Source organism: Actinia tenebrosa, unplaced genomic scaffold (genome assembly GCF_029948245.1).
Source record: "Actinia tenebrosa isolate PJP-AT-01 unplaced genomic scaffold, QUT_ActTen_1.0 PGA_scaffold2__45_contigs__length_23673736, whole genome shotgun sequence".
Lineage (NCBI taxonomy): Eukaryota > Metazoa > Cnidaria > Anthozoa > Actiniaria > Actiniidae > Actinia > Actinia tenebrosa.
In genome coordinates this window covers 11,646,577-11,665,139 of record NW_028292579.1, presented here as the reverse complement: position 1 = coordinate 11,665,139, position 18,563 = coordinate 11,646,577, and the positions used below count along the sequence as shown (strand labels likewise).

At 38.3% G+C, this 18,563-nt stretch overlaps 2 protein-coding genes and 1 long non-coding RNA gene across 5 annotated transcripts; 2 read left to right on the top strand and 1 right to left on the bottom strand.

Moving 5' to 3' along the window:
* Positions 1 to 1,456: 1,456 nt before the first annotated feature.
* Positions 1,457 to 2,997, bottom strand: LOC116293107 (uncharacterized). The gene is made up of 3 exons (XR_004196773.1): positions 2,879 to 2,997; positions 2,751 to 2,804; positions 1,457 to 2,124 (listed from the first exon to the last, which is right to left on the bottom strand). It is a non-coding gene; the product is annotated as an uncharacterized LOC116293107 (long non-coding RNA).
* A 254-nt stretch (positions 2,998 to 3,251) lies between these two features.
* Positions 3,252 to 8,812, top strand: LOC148909259 (large ribosomal subunit protein mL38-like). 3 transcript variants are annotated; one of them, XR_016120353.1, is made up of 9 exons: positions 3,252 to 3,388; positions 3,504 to 3,656; positions 4,249 to 4,448; positions 4,692 to 4,764; positions 5,850 to 5,895; positions 6,328 to 6,486; positions 7,517 to 7,650; positions 8,487 to 8,599; positions 8,685 to 8,812. XR_016120353.1 is itself a non-coding variant. In XM_089033516.1 (8 exons), the coding sequence occupies exons 1-8, from the start codon at positions 3,265 to 3,267 to the stop codon at positions 8,786 to 8,788; spliced, it is 993 nt and encodes a 330-aa protein (XP_088889642.1). In that variant the 5' UTR covers positions 3,252 to 3,264; the 3' UTR covers positions 8,789 to 8,812. The 3 variants fall into 3 exon arrangements, 2 of the variants coding, with proteins under 2 accessions (XP_088889642.1, XP_088889643.1); XM_089033516.1 differs by lacking the exon at positions 8,487 to 8,599; XM_089033517.1 differs by lacking the exon at positions 8,487 to 8,599 and having other exon boundaries at positions 3,259 to 3,388; positions 3,537 to 3,656.
* A 2,136-nt stretch (positions 8,813 to 10,948) lies between these two features.
* Positions 10,949 to 16,307, top strand: LOC148909258 (uncharacterized). Its single transcript, XM_089034702.1, has 2 exons — positions 10,949 to 11,856; positions 14,848 to 16,307. Exons 1-2 carry the CDS (start codon positions 11,349 to 11,351, stop codon positions 15,264 to 15,266), a joined length of 927 nt encoding a protein of 308 aa, XP_088890828.1. The 5' UTR covers positions 10,949 to 11,348; the 3' UTR covers positions 15,267 to 16,307.
* Positions 16,308 to 18,563: the final 2,256 nt, after the last annotated feature.

The following is an 18,563-nucleotide window of genomic DNA, read 5'->3' as shown; positions in this document are numbered from 1 at the left end:
ATCTCAGAGGCTTTCCTTACCCAAGGAACGCCATCGTCTTGGTGATTTGTCCGCTAAATTCGCTGGTGGAGTCTCATATCCGAGAGTTGAATTCCCGAGGCATGACAGCAAGCAGTTTAACAGGAGATATTGATGAATCGAAAATACGGCGAAGAAATTCTTGTTTATTTGCTCCAAAAATATTAATTTGCGAGCGCCCACTGATTTTTATACTTTCTCTGCAAGCTCTACAGAAGTCGTTTGGACGCTGTATAAATACCTTTACCGGTGTATTATAATCTTTCTGCATAACATAACTATTGAGTCGAAGTAAGAAGAGTCGCACGTGTAGCATACTATTTTGACAGCTCGTAAATATACAAAGTCTCTTCTCCCACCCCTACTTGAAAAAAATAGTGTTGGTATATAGCATTAAGCCTCCACACCCTAATTATAATTTGTAACACGATCATCCTTTTGTGATTGGTCGACTAGAAATGATGGATTTGACAGCTATGATGGCATGAAAGTGAGGTTCTCAACGGTCGTGACCAGAGGTTTCTCGCGGCTCGCTGCTTCGCAGCTCGTCGTTGCCGCTTCGCGGCGATTTTACAGAGAAAAAAAAATACGAGAAATCTCTGGGACCAGGGTACATGTAACCTAAACTATCCTTGTTATTTCTGGAATGAGCCACAGCCTGGAGGGGGCGCCTTTAGAAATTAATTTGTTTTGGGATATTTAAAAAATGCGGTAAAAAATGAGAAGGGAAACTTCGTGCATAAAAGCGGTGGTTGCTAGGGTGGGTAGCTGCTAGACGCACAGGTGTCTCGGTCAAACACAGTCGAATATATTAGCCATTTGGAGGTTGAGGGGGAAAAAACGGGGCCAAGTTGGCATTATAGTGCATTGTGGGGCTGTTTGAGGGGACAAAATAGATGCCATTTTCGGAAATATGTCTCCTAACTTTTTTGTTTTTTTCTTTCTTTTTTTATTCTTTCTGTCCTTTCCTTTCATTTATTCATTCTTTTTATATTCATTCTTTTTTCTTTCTTTCTTTCTATCTATCTTTCTTTCTTTCTTTCTTTCTTTCTTTCTTACTTTCTTTTTCTTTTCTTTCTTTCTTTCTTTTTCTTTCTTTCTTATACTTGGCAGATTTTCACTTTTCTATCTCTCTTCCTTTTTCCCATTTTCTTCTTTTTCCGTTAATAGATCGCAGCGGAAGTATCACTTTACAGTATTGTGGCCCTTTGAGCCAATATTTCTTCAAATTTTCTTTTTAGGGGTGTAAATTAAGAACAAGACTGATCGGAAGAAACTAAATATGATTGCATAAATAATTACCACAGGTAACCCAATCTTCAGCAATAGTTGCCACAGGTATCCCAATCTCAACTAATTCCCTTAATTCAAGTTTAATGCCTTTATAGTAATAAATATCTTTTTATTGCAAATGTATTAAAAAGTGTTGAAATGCATCTACCAAAGGAGATTTTAATAAGGGGAAAATATAATAAACTCATCCCGTACTCTAAATATAAATCACTGACATTTCCCACTTACAAAATCCTATGTATACAAAGTATGAATAATCAATTAAATAGTTTCACGTCAAGTTTCTGTGTTAAACATTGAATAATTTGTTGCCACCATCTTGTATGAATGTGTAGTTATAAAAAAATATATCCATACCCCCTCATGGAGGAATTTTTTTAAGACACCCCCCTACCCCAAGGAATTTCCAATTTTCTTCCATACACGCTCTGTTTATTATTTTTGTTCTTTCTCTGACCCCCCTACTCTTCAGAAATTCCAAATTCCTCTGTGGGGTGGGTATGGATGATTTCTGGAACTACACAATTAAACAAAAAAAATCGTAATTCATTTCTTTCGATACATCAAACAACATGCCCACCACGTCTTTTATAAATATTTGTTCTCAACCAGCGTTCACCATATAGATACAAATTATTCACTGCCCATTCATCTCTCCTTTTGTTGAATTTCTCATACATCAAAACCCATTTGCATTATGGTGTCTCTGTTGCATCAAGAACCACCATCTCTTTTATCACTGTCTGTTGGATTCTTTTCCCTTTTCTTGGCTTGTGACATCATGTTTTCAAAAAAGTTATGCAGATCAGGCAACTGTACAAGGAAAGATAGAATAAAGATAAATGACTGGCCATATAGCATAACACATAACTAGAGTTTGTTGGGACTTTCCCTTAGCTATACATGGGGTTTCTCCAGGTTCTCTGGTATATCCTCCCATGTGAAACCTTATACACTAAATCTTGATCTGTGAGTTAGCCATGCCCTGATTTAGATAAGCCTAGAGATTGTTTCAAAGTATTGATAAGATTGGAAGGGGTTTTTTATGGGGTTTTTTAAGATGTTGGAATACAGATTTAAGAGTGGGCGAAAATTTATGTGAATTTCAAGAAATATCAAAACTTTCCCTAAATATAAGATTATTGGCTTTTCATTTAATTCTTGGTTTGCAATCAATCCCAAAAGAGCACAATAACAAAAGGGATGTCCGCCATGTTGGAAGATATAACAAAAGACAAAATCTTTTGTCAAATTCTTCCAACATGGCGGCTATGACGTCTATTGCAAGCGAAGAATACACATATTTCACTGTTAGATCTTGTTTCACAATATAAGACAAGACAATAAGACAATCATTTTATACAATTAATAAATCCTAAAATCAAGGTACCAAAATAATAGGAGAAAATATATATGACAGTTAAATAAATCAAGCCTACCTCATAGGTCTGGGCTAGATAAACTCCAAAGACGTTTCCTGCGACCAGTCCAACCTGATGGTCAAAAAACGTGCCTTATGATGTTAAAACTTAAATAAAACAAACAAAACAGTAAATATAATACTCACAGCTAATGATATCAGACTCGACGTCGATGACATAGTATTTCTTAAATTAAATAAACACTGAGAAAAGATTCAATGCATCCAAGTTCACTTCGACTGCATAAACCTTTATTTCCTCTTCCTACAACTGAATTAAAACTCTTGGGGGAGGGAGACAGTCATAAAAAAATGCTACGGTCTAGTAAAATTTCTTGGCATACAAAATGGCCTATTCAATAACCTAATTGCATTTTGTATCAATCCTGTAAATATTTTATGTGCAGAATTACAGAATGATAAAGCTGGGCATTCTGAAACTATAGAGTTTTATTTTTTACTCTGGGGACACCACACAAACTATTTTTGTCGTTCAATATTTTTTGCCCAGCGGTCCATACCACTAATTCAAGATGGCGGCTACTAGTGTGCTGAGGAAAGCTGGCTCGTTTAGTCAATGTTTTGGATGTTTTAGAAGTTATACGAAAAATATTGGTTTAGATATTAAGAGTGTATCAAGACGTTTATGTACTGGAGGTAAGAATTTTATTTTTTGATCGAAAATCGTTGGGTTATTTCTCTATCGATAAATGAAGCGTACTGTAGCTTGACACACTCTTACATCACATTTTTTTGCTGTTCTTGTTTAAAGCAATAGAGACCTCAAGTTCTTCTGACGATTCAGTTTCAGTTGTGAATGAAGATGTTCCAGAAAAACGCAAAGAATTTCGTAAATTCAGATCTAGACTTTACAGGCAAAATCGAATGAATCCAGAGCTCGAGAGAAGAGCACGTCAAGGAAATTGTGAGTAGAAGAAGATTTTTATACAATTTTATTGCCTATTTCTTGATGATATAAGCTCAAGTGAGAAAGTGACATTTACCTTGTAACAAATGATTCGTAAGTAACTTTGTATGTGAGGTAACAGAAATTGGGCTCCCTGTGGTTCAGCTAACATAAAAAATACGTAAGAGTAAACCTCTTTACCTTTGGCGTAATGTTTCCCATTTCAGACCATGTGTCATTCTCTTGAGAGAATAGAACTTTTTTTTTTTGAGTTGTGTAATCTCCTTAAACAAAGAATAGATGCTCTAGGGAATGACACATGGTCTGAAATGGGAAAACATTGTGCCCAAGCCAAAGAGGTATATTGCAGAGCAACGCACAAAAGTATGACCACATTTAATCTATTCGTATGCATTCACATCGGCTTTGCGATGCCAAACAAGCTTTAACACACCTTATTTGGAAAAACCAATAAGCTGTGCATTAAATTAACATACAAAAGCTTGTGAATAGAGGTATGCAAATACATTAAATGTGGTCATACTTTGGCATGTTGCATTGTAATCCAAGGGGTTCATAACAATATTTTTTATTTTCTTTTTTTATGCAGTAACTATCAATCTAGATGCTGTACACAAGGACTGGTTAGCTAAAGAAGGTCTTCAAAGCACTCGTAATCTTGCAAAGCATTATGGGATATTTGAGCATATTTTTGCAGGCCTTGAGTTCAAACCAACAGTTTTGATGAAAATAATATATGAACAGGGAAATCAAGAAGTTAAATGGGGAAACTTTGTCTCACCATCTCAGGTAAAGGTCTTGCCTTCATGATCGAACTCTTGGTAACATCAATTTATATACCATCACCATAACATCATTATCATACCATTTATCCCCTACTACCATCACCATCATTATCCATCACTACCTTAATTCATCATATTCACTCATAATGTTCTCATATGGCCTAAAATCACTGCTTTATTTGTTTTACTATCTCCTTATCAATCAAACCCAAGTTCACCATTTATTATCACACTTACTTTTTTCCAGGCAAAGTCTTGTCCAACTGTTGATTTTCAAAGTGATTCTGGTACATATTGGACTTTAATTCTTACAAATCCAGGTGAAAAATTATTTAAATTTTATCAATCCCATAAAACAACCTCTGGGCTGATCAAAGTCATGGCATGGCTTACTCACAGATTGAACCCTGAAACAACCTCTGAGCTGATCAAAGTCATGGCATGGCTTACTCACAGATTGAACCCTGAAACAACCTCTGAGCTGATCAAAGTCATGGCATGGCTTACTCACAGATTAAACCCTGAAACAACCTCTGGGCTGGTCTAATTCAGGGCACAGCTAACTCACAGATTGAACCCTAAAACAACCTCTGGGCTGGTCTAATTCAGGGCACGGCTAACTCACAGATTGAACCCTAAAACAACCTCTGGGCTGGTCTAATTCAGGGCACGGCTAACTCACAGATTGAACCCTAAAACAACCTCCGAGCTGATCAAAGTCATGGCATGGCTAACTCACAGATCGAACCCTGAAATAACCTCTGGACTGAGCTAGGTCATGGCATGGCTAACTCACAGATTGAACCCTAAAACAACCTCTGGGCTGATCTAAGTCAGGGCATGGCTAACTTACAGATTGAACCCTGAAACAACCTCTGGGCTGATCAAAGTCATGGCACAGCTAACTCACAGATTGAAACCTAAAACAACCTCTGGGCTGATCTAAGTCAGGGCATGGCTGACTTACAGATTGAACCCTGAAACAACCTCTGAGCTGATCAAAGTCATGGCATGGCTAACTCACAGATTGAACCCTAAAACAACATCTGGGCTGGTCTAATTCATGGCATGGCTAACTCACAGATTGAACCCTGAAACAACCTCAGAGCTGTTCTAATTCAGGGCATGGCTAACTCACAGATCGAATTGGGATTTAGCTGGATCTGTTTTGTGGATGGAGGAAAACTGGAGAACCCAGAGAAAAACTCTAAAATCAAAGAAGAGACCTAAACCCTATACTCACATGTGATGCAGAGTCCAGGAATCAAACCTGAGATCCCAGAGGTGAGAGGCAAGTGCACTTCTGCTACGCCACCCTTCCTTGATTTTTTTTGACAAGAAGGTTCAAGAGCAGAGATGATAGTAAATTTGTTTTATTACGATATTCTTTTGATTTTTTTAAAAGATGGTAATATATGGGATAAAGACAGTGAACTTCTTCATTGGTTTGTGTAAGTTTGTTTTATTTATTGTTGTATTCATGGAGTGTTTGTTGTTTACTTGATTTCACTATGTTTATTCTTGAGGTCCTATAATTATTGTCACATGAATGGCTGTAATGATAAGATACCTAAGTACAAAATTGGCAATGTTGTATCAGAATTTAAATATGGTACAGGCAACCCGGGGGGTGACTCCAGGGTAAAAGTATTGGATTGTCATATCTCTTAGGGGTGAAAATCGGCAGTTTGGTATCTTTTAGGGTGTGAAAATTGAAATTTAGAATTTCAGAATTTCTTGGTGTCTTTTAGGGGTTTAAAATCATACAACCACGCCCTAGGGGTATTTTCGAAATTTTCTAACGAGCATACCTGATACTTTTACCCTAGAGTCCCCCCCCATTAATTGATGCTTGTAACATTGTTGTGTCATTCTTTCATTAGTGCAAATATTCCTGGGAATAAAGTGTCTGAAGGTGATGTGATCAGAGAGTACATTCCTCCAATCCCGCCAAAGGGTACTGGTTTCCATAGATATGTCTTCTGCTTGTTGCGACAGAAAGATAAGCTTAACCTGGACAAATATACTCCTTCTGATTCAAGGTATGTAAGCAATTCGTTTAAAAGTAAATGAATAAAGCAAATTTCTTATGACTGTATAAAGAAAGGTACACAAGTTAAAGGGGGTGTAGTGGTAGTGCCCTTGCCTCTCACCTTTGGGGATGTAGTGGTAGTGCCCTCGCCTTTCACCTCTAGGGGTGTAGTGGTAGCGCCCTCGCCTCTCACCTTTTGGGGATGTAGTGGTAGTGCCCTTGCCTCTCACCCCTGGGGGTGTAGTAATAGTGCCCTTGCCTCTCACCTCTGGGGGTGTAGTGGTAGTGCCCTTGCCTCTCACCTCTGGGGGTGTAGTGGTAGTGCCCTTGCCTCTCACCCCTGGAGGTGTAGTGGTAGTGCCCTCGCCTCTCACCCCTGGGGTTGTAGTAGTTGTGCCCTTGCCTCTCACCTCTGGGGGTGTAGTGGTAGTGCCATTGCCTCTCACCCCTGGGGATGTAGTGGTAGTGCCCTTGCCTCTCACCTCTGGGGGTGTAGTGGTAGTGCCCTTGCCTCTCACCCCTGGAGGTGTAGTGGTAGTGCCCTCGCCTCTCACCCCTGGGGTTGTAGTAGTTGTGCCCTTGCCTCTCACCTCTGGAGGTGTAGTGGTAGTGCCATTGCCTCTCACCCCTGGGGTTGTAGTAGTTGTGCCCTTGCCTCTCACCTCTGGGGGTGTAGTGGTAGTGCCCTTGCCTCTCACCTCTGGGGGTGTAGTGGTAGTGCCCTTGCCTCTCACCTCTGGGGGTGTAGTGGTAGTGCCCTTGCCTCTCACCCCTGGAGGTGTAGTGGTAGTGCCCTTGCCTCTCACCCCTGGGGTTGTAGTAGTTGTTCCCTTGCCTCTCACCTCTGGGGCTGTAGTGGTAGTGCCCTCACCTCTCACCTCTGGGGTCTCAGGTTCCATTCCTTGGCATCACATGTGAATAGACTTGTTAGCTCTCTTCTTTCGAGGGGTTTTCTCCTGGTTCTCCAATTTTCTTCGTTGATCAGTTATTTTCATATTGTTCTTCATAATTGATGGCAATAATCGTTGTTTGTTCTCTAGTTTTTCTTCACAGTGGACATTCAAACTGGCTGAACTACTCCATGACAACAAGGATGACGTCACTCCAGCAGGACTAGGGTTTTTCCAGGCAGCCTGGGACGAGACAGTATCTAATACTTACTTGGAGACATTAGGTAAGGATGGCACCTTGAACAGTGCAAAGGACATGACGTGACGACATTGACTTATGCAACAGACCCCTTGCAGCACGTCAGAATGCAGCTCAATTTAGAGGACATAACAATAGGTTTCCAATTCTCATGATATTAAAATTCTTTTGCTTTGTCCTTCAAATTGAGCTGCTTTGACGTCACATGCAAGGGGTATATCGACCTATTTGGCTTGGGTGTAATGTTTTCCCATTTCTGACCACTTGTCATTCCTAAGACACATAAACATGGATACAACTATCAAAGCCCAAGCCAAAAAGGTACATTGACACATATAGTGAATACTAAAAACTGTGTTGAAAGGCAAGAAGAACTGCCTGTGAAATAAATCACGCTTGATATCCTATAATGCTGAACATGCGAGGCTCTAATCAGATGGTACTTCGCTCAACTTCATATCGCGCGTCTTAACAAGCTGTCATTTTTCGGTGCGAGATTCCGTCGTCATCCACCGCGATTTGAATACAAACTAGGTGCTAAAACACAGTACTTCTGTGTTGCGGTTTCGTTACTGAGCAGGCGCACAAGGCTTGTGTTTCTCTCGTCTTTGTTCCATTCTTACTGTGCATGTGACGTCATAGCCGCCATTTTGGCTGACTGTAACAAAAGATTTGGTTTTGATTTCTTTTTTTCTTTCATCAACGAGCATGCATTGCGGCCAGGTCTTTTGCCCAAACTTTGTATCTCTCTTTCTTCAGTCTGTACCATCGTGAATATACAGAGCTCTTTACCTTGGGCGTAATGTTTTCCCATTTCAGATCACGTGTCATTCTAAAGAGTGTCAATTCTTTGTTTAACAGTTGCGCATAAGAAGACACATGAATATGGATATAATAACTCAAACGAAGAACCTTATTCTTAAGAGAATAACACGTGGTCTGAAATGAGAATCCTCTACAACGAAAGTAAAGAGGTATATTCCAATTCTGCCTTAGCATCCCTTTCAGGGGTCTCCTAATGATCGTTTAAAACTTGCTTAAACAAAGGTTTTTTTACAGGAATAGCGGAGCCTGTGTACGACTTGAAGCCGTTCATCACTCCAACCTACAAACGAAAGAACACTACGACAGTTACCTTTGAAAACAAGTATAGAAACATGTAAATAAACGCCAAGTATCCTTGATGATGATGTTCGTAATGTGTCATGATTTCTTGAAAATATTCATTGAATCAAACCGTTTTGTTGTTATCGAGTAGTTTTTTTTACCAAATTTCATATGTGAATGTGATCAAATGCGCAACTTTTTTACGAAACTAAGATGAAAAACGAAATGTAGAATACCGGTGAAATTTGTCTTGCGAATTGTTCAAGTGCAGCAAATTCCAAGCCGAACTTGGAAAGCAACATAATACAAATTTATTTTCCTGGGAATTGTACTAACCTCCGGATTGGTAACAACTGATACGCTGGATGAATCTATCTACACATCTCTACACATCTCTACACATATGAGGTTTTGCACCATGATACAGCTTGGGCTGCCTGTGGTTAGATAGCAAAACAATAAAATCCCTTTCCTTTTGGAAATATTGAATAAGCCTGAAGCGAGATGACGTTTTACCCCCGACTCTAGACCATAATAGTTTTTTAAACTCTTTTATTTTAAAATTTTTGATTCCTTAGAGAATACAGGAACAATAGTCATAATTAAAGAGCAAAAGCAGTGTGAAAAGGATTATGGTCTAGGGGGTAAAACGTCATCTCACTTCAGGCTTATTCTTTCTCGTGTAAAGCGATTGTAGTTTCCAGTTTTCCTGTCATCTAACATGGCTGCCGTGATGGTGCTCAAAGCCTGTGTTGAAAGTTTACCATAGTCTGTTACATCAATGCATTCTGGGACTGCTAACTAATCACAAGACGTCATCGTTTTTTGTTCTTTTGTCCAGTGTTATTTAACTGAGGTTACGATCCCACTGACATAAGACTGGAAATGACGTATCCTATAGGGCAGTACTGTCGAGAATGCAAAACGTGCTGTAACGACTGTTATTGAAATCTTTGACCTAGTAGATTTCGTGACTCGTGTTCACGTGGAAACATAAAAGCATTTTCACATGTATAGGAGGCTAGGCAGTCGCTTGTCAGTGCAGAACAATAGTTATTCAAATTGGTCGCCATATTTCGATTCGATATGAGGCACTTTGGAAACGTGATGTTTGGACTACAAAGTTGCACTTATCACCTCGTTATTCATTTATTCATTTGCAAGGTTTACACAACGTTTATTGTAAATTTGGTGTCTTATGATACCTAGTGTTTAGTATACGGTAACAAGTCAAAACAAATACACTCAAAACCCTGGGGTGACGTCACAGTAACATACTAGAACTATAAGAAGTTTTATATCGTCTAGTTCTACTTTACACGGCTCAGTTCTTTGTTATATCTCGCGTATCCCTGGTCATTACGAATTCAAAGTATATATTTAGATATATCCCTTGAATACTAATACTTATATATAGTCCTTGAATGCGTAATGAGGTTAGGAGTCAGTGGATGTAAGATATATCAACTCTCGGGTTGATATATCTCATGTCCACCTCGGTAACGGTAGTCTTCGATTGCACGTTACGTCATCACGGACTCTCGGGGAAGCGTTGGTACCATTTAAAAGATTGAACTCTCTTGGGAATGCTTATCGGCTTTGGAGATGACAACGTTTATTGAAAGTGTATAACCTTAACTTAACGACGCAGCATTGAAATGAAGGAATATTTCACCATTCAATATTATTTACTTTATGTAGAATCAATACTGAGAGTATCGTATCAGGGGTTAGGTCCCGGGGGGGGGGGTACTCCCATATATGAACTATACGGGGATGATCCGCTGAACAGGGTATGGTTTTTCGAGCTTCTTGTCATAAACAGGGTATGCAATTTCACTCAAGGTCCAAATTCTTCCTGAGTTTCTTGTCATATTCAGGATTTCTACTTTCGTATTGACTGAAACTGGTTACCATGGTCGTAAAAAAATGATACGTGAGATGACATGATAATTGAAACAGGAACTCAGTGCAATTAATTATATCTTTTGTCATAAACAGGGTATACAAATGCAATTTTTTTTGTCATAAACAGGGTACCCCTTTCAGAATTCCAGCGGAACACCCCTACCCAAATTCTGGCGGAGTAACCCCCCCTGGGGGTTAGGTTTACTCTAAAATGTTTTGTCGTTTCCAAGATATCATTTGCATTTATAATTTTCGGATCAAATATCGATGATGCATCTCTAATTTGTATTTCAAAATTTTGCCTTGACTTTAATAGATTACAACTATAATTGAAAGTCATTTTATCCCTAATTACTTGGAGCAGAATTAAGTAAGAGAATAAGCTCAGAGTTCGTAAAATATTTAAGATATTATATTAATGGTTTTGAGTTAACGGACTCGGGGGAATTTTCTTTGAAAGAGGTTGAAAACAATGAGCCGGATCAACAGTTGAGTGGGTATGTAAATCACTGCTTTGCGAGTGATTCATTCAACCATAAGTGAATTATCTTGAGAGGAACACTACAGATCTCTATAGATTAATCTACGACTTCCCGAAATTATTGCCATTCAAGGCTATTAGAAGCAAACTTTGCACTAAGGAGTTGTCTGACGAGTAAAGAATCCTAAGCGGCGCAGAAGTTTCGACGACGAAGGTTTGCCGAAAGAATGAAGGGAATTCTGCTAAGTTTATTCGTAGGATTGTGCTATTTGCACAGTGTACAAGGATCTTGGAACTTAGAAAAATATCGTCGGTATCAGCTTCTTAAGCGAGAAAGAGTAAAGTATTGTAATCAGGAAACTCCAAACTGCAATCAATGCCTTGCTAAATCTGGCTGCTCGTGGTGTGGCAGGGATGGGATTTTCGAGTGTTCACCCAAGCAAATCTGTCTTCAAAAAACAAGGTGCCCTTCGACTCCTCAACACGAACTCCTGGAAACTTATTCCAGAGAAAATGTTCCTTCTTTTCGCGACGTGAGTGTGAATTTTAACCCCCAAAGTGTGGCTTCTGGTGCTAATTCCTGTAGTGAGAGGGGAAATTGTTCGTATTGTACAAGCGCGGGCTCTTGTGTATGGTGCGAAAAGACGAGAAGTTGTCTTCCCCACTACAACGTGAGCACCACAAACAAAGCTTGTGGCAGCGATCTGTGGTATAAGGACCAATGCTTATACAGCTGTAAGTATATTTGTATATAATATATAATATTTGTATATATATTTCGCCATGTTTATAATCTAACTTAGCTTACTACAGTTCATATTTGTATTGCAATTCCTTTATCTTTCGGTAAATATTCAAGTTAACAATACCTATAGTGATTATTTCATTTGCTGGTTTAACATGCTATTCCATAGTTTTCAGGAATATTTAAAACTATTTAAAAAATCCACATCAATTCATTTTAAAAATATCTTAAAATCAGAGCTTAGGATTAATAATTCGAATGGCGGGCTTTTCAGTCACGGGCTGATTAATTTTTGAATTGATCTACATATTTAGCGCTATTTACAGCAACATCGATTATATCTTTCTTATTTCAGCAACCGCACCAAAAACAGGGGGAAATTATTAGTAATGTACTATAATTTCCTCTGACCAAAACGTATAAGCATTTGCTACTAACTTGAGTGATTATAATGATATCTTGGTGAGAATTGGAATAAAATTACAATGATGATGTTATTTTATTATCCACATGGAATTCGCGCTTCAACGAATCAGTGAGGTGAGACACACATTGATTCTCACTTAAAATTTAATAAATTTTAACTGATTCTTTTACCAAATAACTGGTATTACACAGCTTTTATTATGACGGTACTTAAAACCATCGTCTTTTTGGTATTTTTGAATGCTAAATATCCAAGTTTTCGTTGCCAATAGTGACTTCTCGACAACGTGAAAAAATTCCTCTTTAAGAGACGGTCGGCGGTTCTTCTTAGAATTATCTCTGGTTTTTTTTCTTTTTAGGATTCTGGTATTCATTATCATATCGTTCGACAAGATATTTTTCGTGTTTTTCCCCGAAATTATTGAATCACAAAGTCCTTGGAGACTGACCTCTTTAGAAAAATAACCCTTTGAAATGAATCGAGGTGGAACGCATTTAATGGATTTGCATATTTTGAACCACCCTCTTGGAATTCTTCATAAAATTACCATCAAAATTTACTCAATTTTTCAGTTTTTACCGACATTTTTTTGTAAATAAAGTTGGTCAAATCCGTTGATAAATAGTGTAAAAAATATTCAGCTGTTTTGAACAAAAATTTCATTTCATGGTCATCGAGGTGGAACAAAGTTTTAAGCTATATAAACACAGAAAAGTTTCGGTATTTTTCGATCAATATATCTTTGTTTTAAGACAATGTTAAGCGTTTTGAAACGATGTTAAAGTCAAACTCGATTTCTGTGATTCTCTAGGGGAACTAATTTTACCTTCAAACCATTAATTGTTTAACTAGTACAGAGTTAATCCCCTCTATTAACTCCGACTAGTCAGTAACTCATCATATCGAGCTTTAAGCCTTTGAACTAGAAGGATTTTGCGAAGCCTGAAATTTTCCTCATTATTCGTATCGGAGAAATTCACGGAACTCTTTTTGTAAAATGTCAAGAATGATACAGTCGATCCCAAAAACGTTGTCCAAGTGAAAAGAGGTTTATAGGACAATAAATGTCACGTGTTCATTAAATATTCAGTTTTACGCGCGTGGATTTTTTTAATTAGCATACTGATGCAAAAGTAAATTACAGTATTGAAAACTGAATCTGAAAGATGCCGCGGGCTTTCTCGGATGATTTAAGTTGGAGAATGGTATACCGACATTTGTTTTATGCAAAAACATACCAGGAGATAGCCTCTAATCTGTTTGTAAGTCCTAAAACGGTCAAACGGACGTGTACACTAGTGGAGACATTAATCCTTGGCCCGTCGGTCGACCTCTTCAAACAGGAACACTTTTTCCGCATGAAGAGTATATCGTCATGGAGTGTCTTCTAGAACATCCTGAAATGCAATTGAATGAAATAGCGTCGAAAATATTCAATACAACTGGCTCTGCTTTTAGTGCCCAAACATTATGCAGAACGGTCCACAGGCTTGGATTCACGCGCAAGAAGGTATGGTACGTGCAGATTGGTTTGCTCATTACTCATTACTCAGTCTTGCAGAACGTTCTTTAAGTCTGGTAAGGCTTTCACTAGCTCAGAACGTAGCTCTGAAACGGTCTCTAACACTGGAAAATTGGGTAAACTTCTTACAACGTAGCTAGACTTCTTCTTGGAGTCCAAAACCCGAACTTCTAAAGTCGAAAGAACTTGTTTTGAATTACCCGCCGTCGACATTTTCTGCCACGCATGTGATGCAGCACGTTCAGATTCCTAGTTCCACACGCGCGTAAAACTGAATATTTAATGAGACACGTGACATTTATTGTCCTATAAACCTCTTTTCACTTGGACAACGTTTTTGGGATCGACTGTAACTTTTGAGTTTTAAATGCTCATAGTTTGCGCATGCTCATAGTTTGTAAGCAATCCAATCTCGTACCCAGAGTATGCGTTTCTTCTGGCCTTCGGCAAAGAACGAGGGTTCTGGCATAATCCATTTTTTGACCAGAATTTCTTGGACTTCCGGTACAAGAGCGCATGAGTTCAAAGGCTTGCCGAAAATAAATTTAAAAAGAATAAACACAGAACTTGTTTTAAAGCATGATTTTCATTGATTATATTTCACTTCCGGAATATTGCGCATGCGCCAAAAAATGGATTATGTGAGAGCCTTCGTTCTTCGCTGCAGGCCAGAAGAAACGCAGGCTCTGGGTACGAGATTGATTACCATCGTGCTGAAAGGAATTTACGAAACTGTCAAATTTCATGATCAGTCGTTTCTCGAAACATAGAAAATTCTTTTATATTATTTTTCTTTGTTATCATAATGGTTGGTCCAACAAAATTATCGGTCCGATTTCTTTCTAACATACGGGAAATGCCTACGGTCAGTAAGCAATGGATCCGCCTTCTCAAAAGTATCGTTGATGACAAACATAACACAAAAGACACCACACTTTTCTCGAAGGAATTCAGTGGCATTTCTTCAATTTAAAAAGGGTTCATTATTGCCGGTTTGCCACTCCTAATGATATTGTATTTTTGCTCTTGTAGCTAAAGTCAAGCCGTGTCCTGAACGTACCAGTGGATGCAAGGAATGCACGGCTGATTCAGTATGCTTTTGGTGCAAGGCTACTGGTAACTGTTCCTACTATCCCCACGATGCCTTTGTTCCTGACAACTGCCCCAGCGACAGCTGGTACTACAAGAGCTGCTCACATATGGAGTTAATAGTTGTACTGGCGCCTATTTTGTGTGTTCTCTTCTTCCCCATCTTGATATTCATAGTCATTGCTATTGTTCTGTGGTGTATGAGACGAATGGGGTACAAGGGAATGGATGACCCGGACAAAGCTGAGGAAGTGCACCAATCACCGCCAAGAGAGAAAAAGCCGTTCATGATGAGTCACAAACCACCAGCGAGTAAAATCGAGGAGTTAAAGAAGAAGTATGGTTTAGAAGATAAGCCGTGAAGTTCACTCGTCTCGCTACCGTGACTTGCGAGCCAGAAAGGTCTATAGAGGTTTTGCACCATCACGTGACGGCGCCATAATGCAGCTTTGACTGCCTGGGGTTAGATGGCAGAACAATAAAATCCCTTTACTCTCGGAAATGAAATTCTTTCTCATTTAAAACGATTGTGTTGTTCCTGCCATCTAACATGACTGCCGTCACGTGATGGTTCAAAGCCTCTAGACCTTTCCCGAATAGCGCAGCGCACTGATTCTAAAAATAGCTTAAAGATTCGGACAAACATTGCATTCTGTTTAACCGCTACGAGGATTATACGAACCGATTTTTTTATTTTTACTTAAAGTTGCAATAATAATCCATGTAAACTAAGATCAACTGCGATCGGCTGTGAAAATTATCTGCTGAGAGTAAACTTGTAAGTTTGTTTGTCCGAATTTCGCCTTGGTCTTCGTTTTTATGGCGTCACGGTTGCGCTGCGCTGTTCGCTTCAGGCCCTGGCTAAACGAGGAAACATGTTTCCAGAAACATGTTTACCGCGCGCATGTTTCCTCGATGTTTCCCAGTTCAGCCACATGCGAAACATTGCTACGTGCAACAAATTTTTGCTTCCAAGACGCAGAAAATTTCATAAAGGTCTTTTTTCAATAATAATAATTTGTCAATATGTGAATAACTATCGTTAGGCCATTTGTGTCATTTCCTACAACTACCAGAATCCCTTGCACACCTCCTTTTGTTTAGTTCATTAGCACCAATAGGACACTTGCATTATATACTCATGTACTACATCTACCAGAATCCCTTGCACACGGCCTTCTTTTGTTTAGTTCATTAGCACCAATAGGACACTTGCATTATATACTCATGTACTACAACTACCAGAATCCGTTGCGCATATAGATAGACATATATCATGACATAGACATATATCATTGGCCTGTTTCTACCAAAGCCAGAGCTACCAGAATGTATCCAAGGTATAAGATATCGATAAGGAATTAGTCTAATGAGTAGTAATTAAAACAACTTGGTGATTTTGATTATTTGTTCGTTTGTTATTGTTTTTCTTTCTCTTTTCTGTCTTTCTTTCTTTCTTTCTGTCTGTCTGTCTGTCGCTTGTAATTTATTTTTCTTTTTTCTTTTTGTTTTCTTTTCGTTTTCTTTTTTGTGTTTTTGTTTTGTTTTTTTTTGTTGTTTTTTTTTTTGTTTTTTTTCTTTTTGATTAGTTTTGTTTGTAGGTTTTTATGCTTGCTTGATACACCGTATCTTAAAGTTGAAATAATCGCAACAAGTCCGGCATTATTTTTATTCAATCAATGAGCAATAATTCGCCGAGGTAAATCCCTTTGTCTTGACTTCTTAATTTGTCTTCGCTTTACTCAGGTCTTTCTTTATCCGTTTGTTTCCTATTCATCTTCTTTGTTTAGTCTTCAATTTTATATGTAATATATATACAGTATGAGTGGCCGAGTTTGTATATCGGAATCAACACGGACACGAATACTGTAGATTACTTATCAAACGTCTAGGTTAGTTCCTTTGTGTTTCACTAAAATTTTCAGAAGTGAATCTGCCCAAGAAATTCCAAGTTAAATTTTATGCAAATGAACACGATTCTGTATCTGATTTACAAAACTCTTCACGGTCGTGATTTCTGTTGTTTTTTCCTCATGGAGTATTAATGAGTTTGATAATACCCTTAAACTACCTCTGGGCTGATCAAAGGAGAAACAAGGGAGAGACCTAACCAACCATACACACATGCATGGGAGTCTAACCAGAGACCCCAGAGGAGAGTTTCCTAGCGCAATGTTCTTGACCCACATAATTTATGAGTTTTATAAACTAAGAATAAACTGTCATTTGTCATGTAAATCGCTGTACGTGAGTCATCACCTCCTCCTTTGTGCTCAGTTGCGCAGTAAAAAAATCCTTAAACAATTACATCCGTGTTTAAGACTGTTTTCCACAAAATTTTCATTTCAAGAAAAAAAAATCTTTCTACTATTTCTTTCTTTTTTTCTCTTTAGAGATTACTTTTATTATAGTAATCGTAGTCTAGAAGTTGTTCTCTAACTAAAAGTTTGATTTAAGACAAAAATATGTTTTTAGTCACCTAGTAAATATCTAAAACCCAGACCCATTATATTTAATGAGTTAATCTAACAGGTTTTTTCTACACTTGCATGAGAAATCTCCTATTGCATGCTAATGATTGTTATGCCAACAGTTTCCTTGGTAATGCAAATTACTATCTGTACTGGCTTGAACAGCTTCCTGAGTGGGGACTGTCATCTTACGTGATTAACTGCTTTCCTCATGTTTTTCTCGCTTGCAAATAAACTTTGTTAGTATACCAAATTTTTGCTTTCTCCTTTGTAGTTAGTCTAGATATAGGGCTAAGAAAAGCTGCAGCAACTTTTGTTTCTACGTCGATCCAAGCCACTTTATGTGGCTTTCTTTGTCTGTTCATTTAGTAGTTGTTGTGTAGCGACCTCATTCAGTACCTAAAGAACCTCCACCACAAAGACCACCACTACATCCAGGCTTCATGCCGCTTCCAAATGCACAGCAACCATTACAGATAGGAGCAAATATAAATAATAATATTCACAACAATTGGTTATTTTTATTAAATCAATGAGCAAACATTCGTTGAGGTGTAAATCCCTTTGTCTTTAGTTTTTTTATCTCCCTTCGTTTTACTCAGTTATTCCTTTATTTGTTTGACGTTTCTTATTTATCTTTCTTTTTGTCGGTCGGTCGGTCGATCGGTCGGTCACTTAGTTGAGCATTCAATCTTTTCATTACCCTAAGAACCTGAAGAAAAACCCTCGAATCAAAGGAGAGACCTAACAAACTTTACTCACATGTGATGCCGAGTTTGGGAATCGTACCGAGACGAATAGGCAAGTGTGCTAGCGCTACGCCACCATTGTACTGCGGGCCCGCATAAACTTATGAGATTCATGAACTAAGAATAAACTGTCATTTGTCATGTAAATCGCTGTACGTGAGTCATCGCCTCCTCCTCATGTCTCTTCGTGCTCAGATCGGTGTTTAAGACTGTTGTTTTTCACAAATCCTCATTTCAAGGAAATATCTTTCAAATATTAAGTATTTTCTACCTAGAGATTACTTTTTTATAAACGTAGCCCAGTAGTTTTCATCTTGTTTCCTCCTGAGATCCTTCCTCCGAGGTCTTTATTAAGAACATCTTTGCTTCACGATTTAACTGTAGAGTCTCTAATTAACTAAAAGTTTGATTTAAGACAAAAATATGTTTTTTTAGTTTA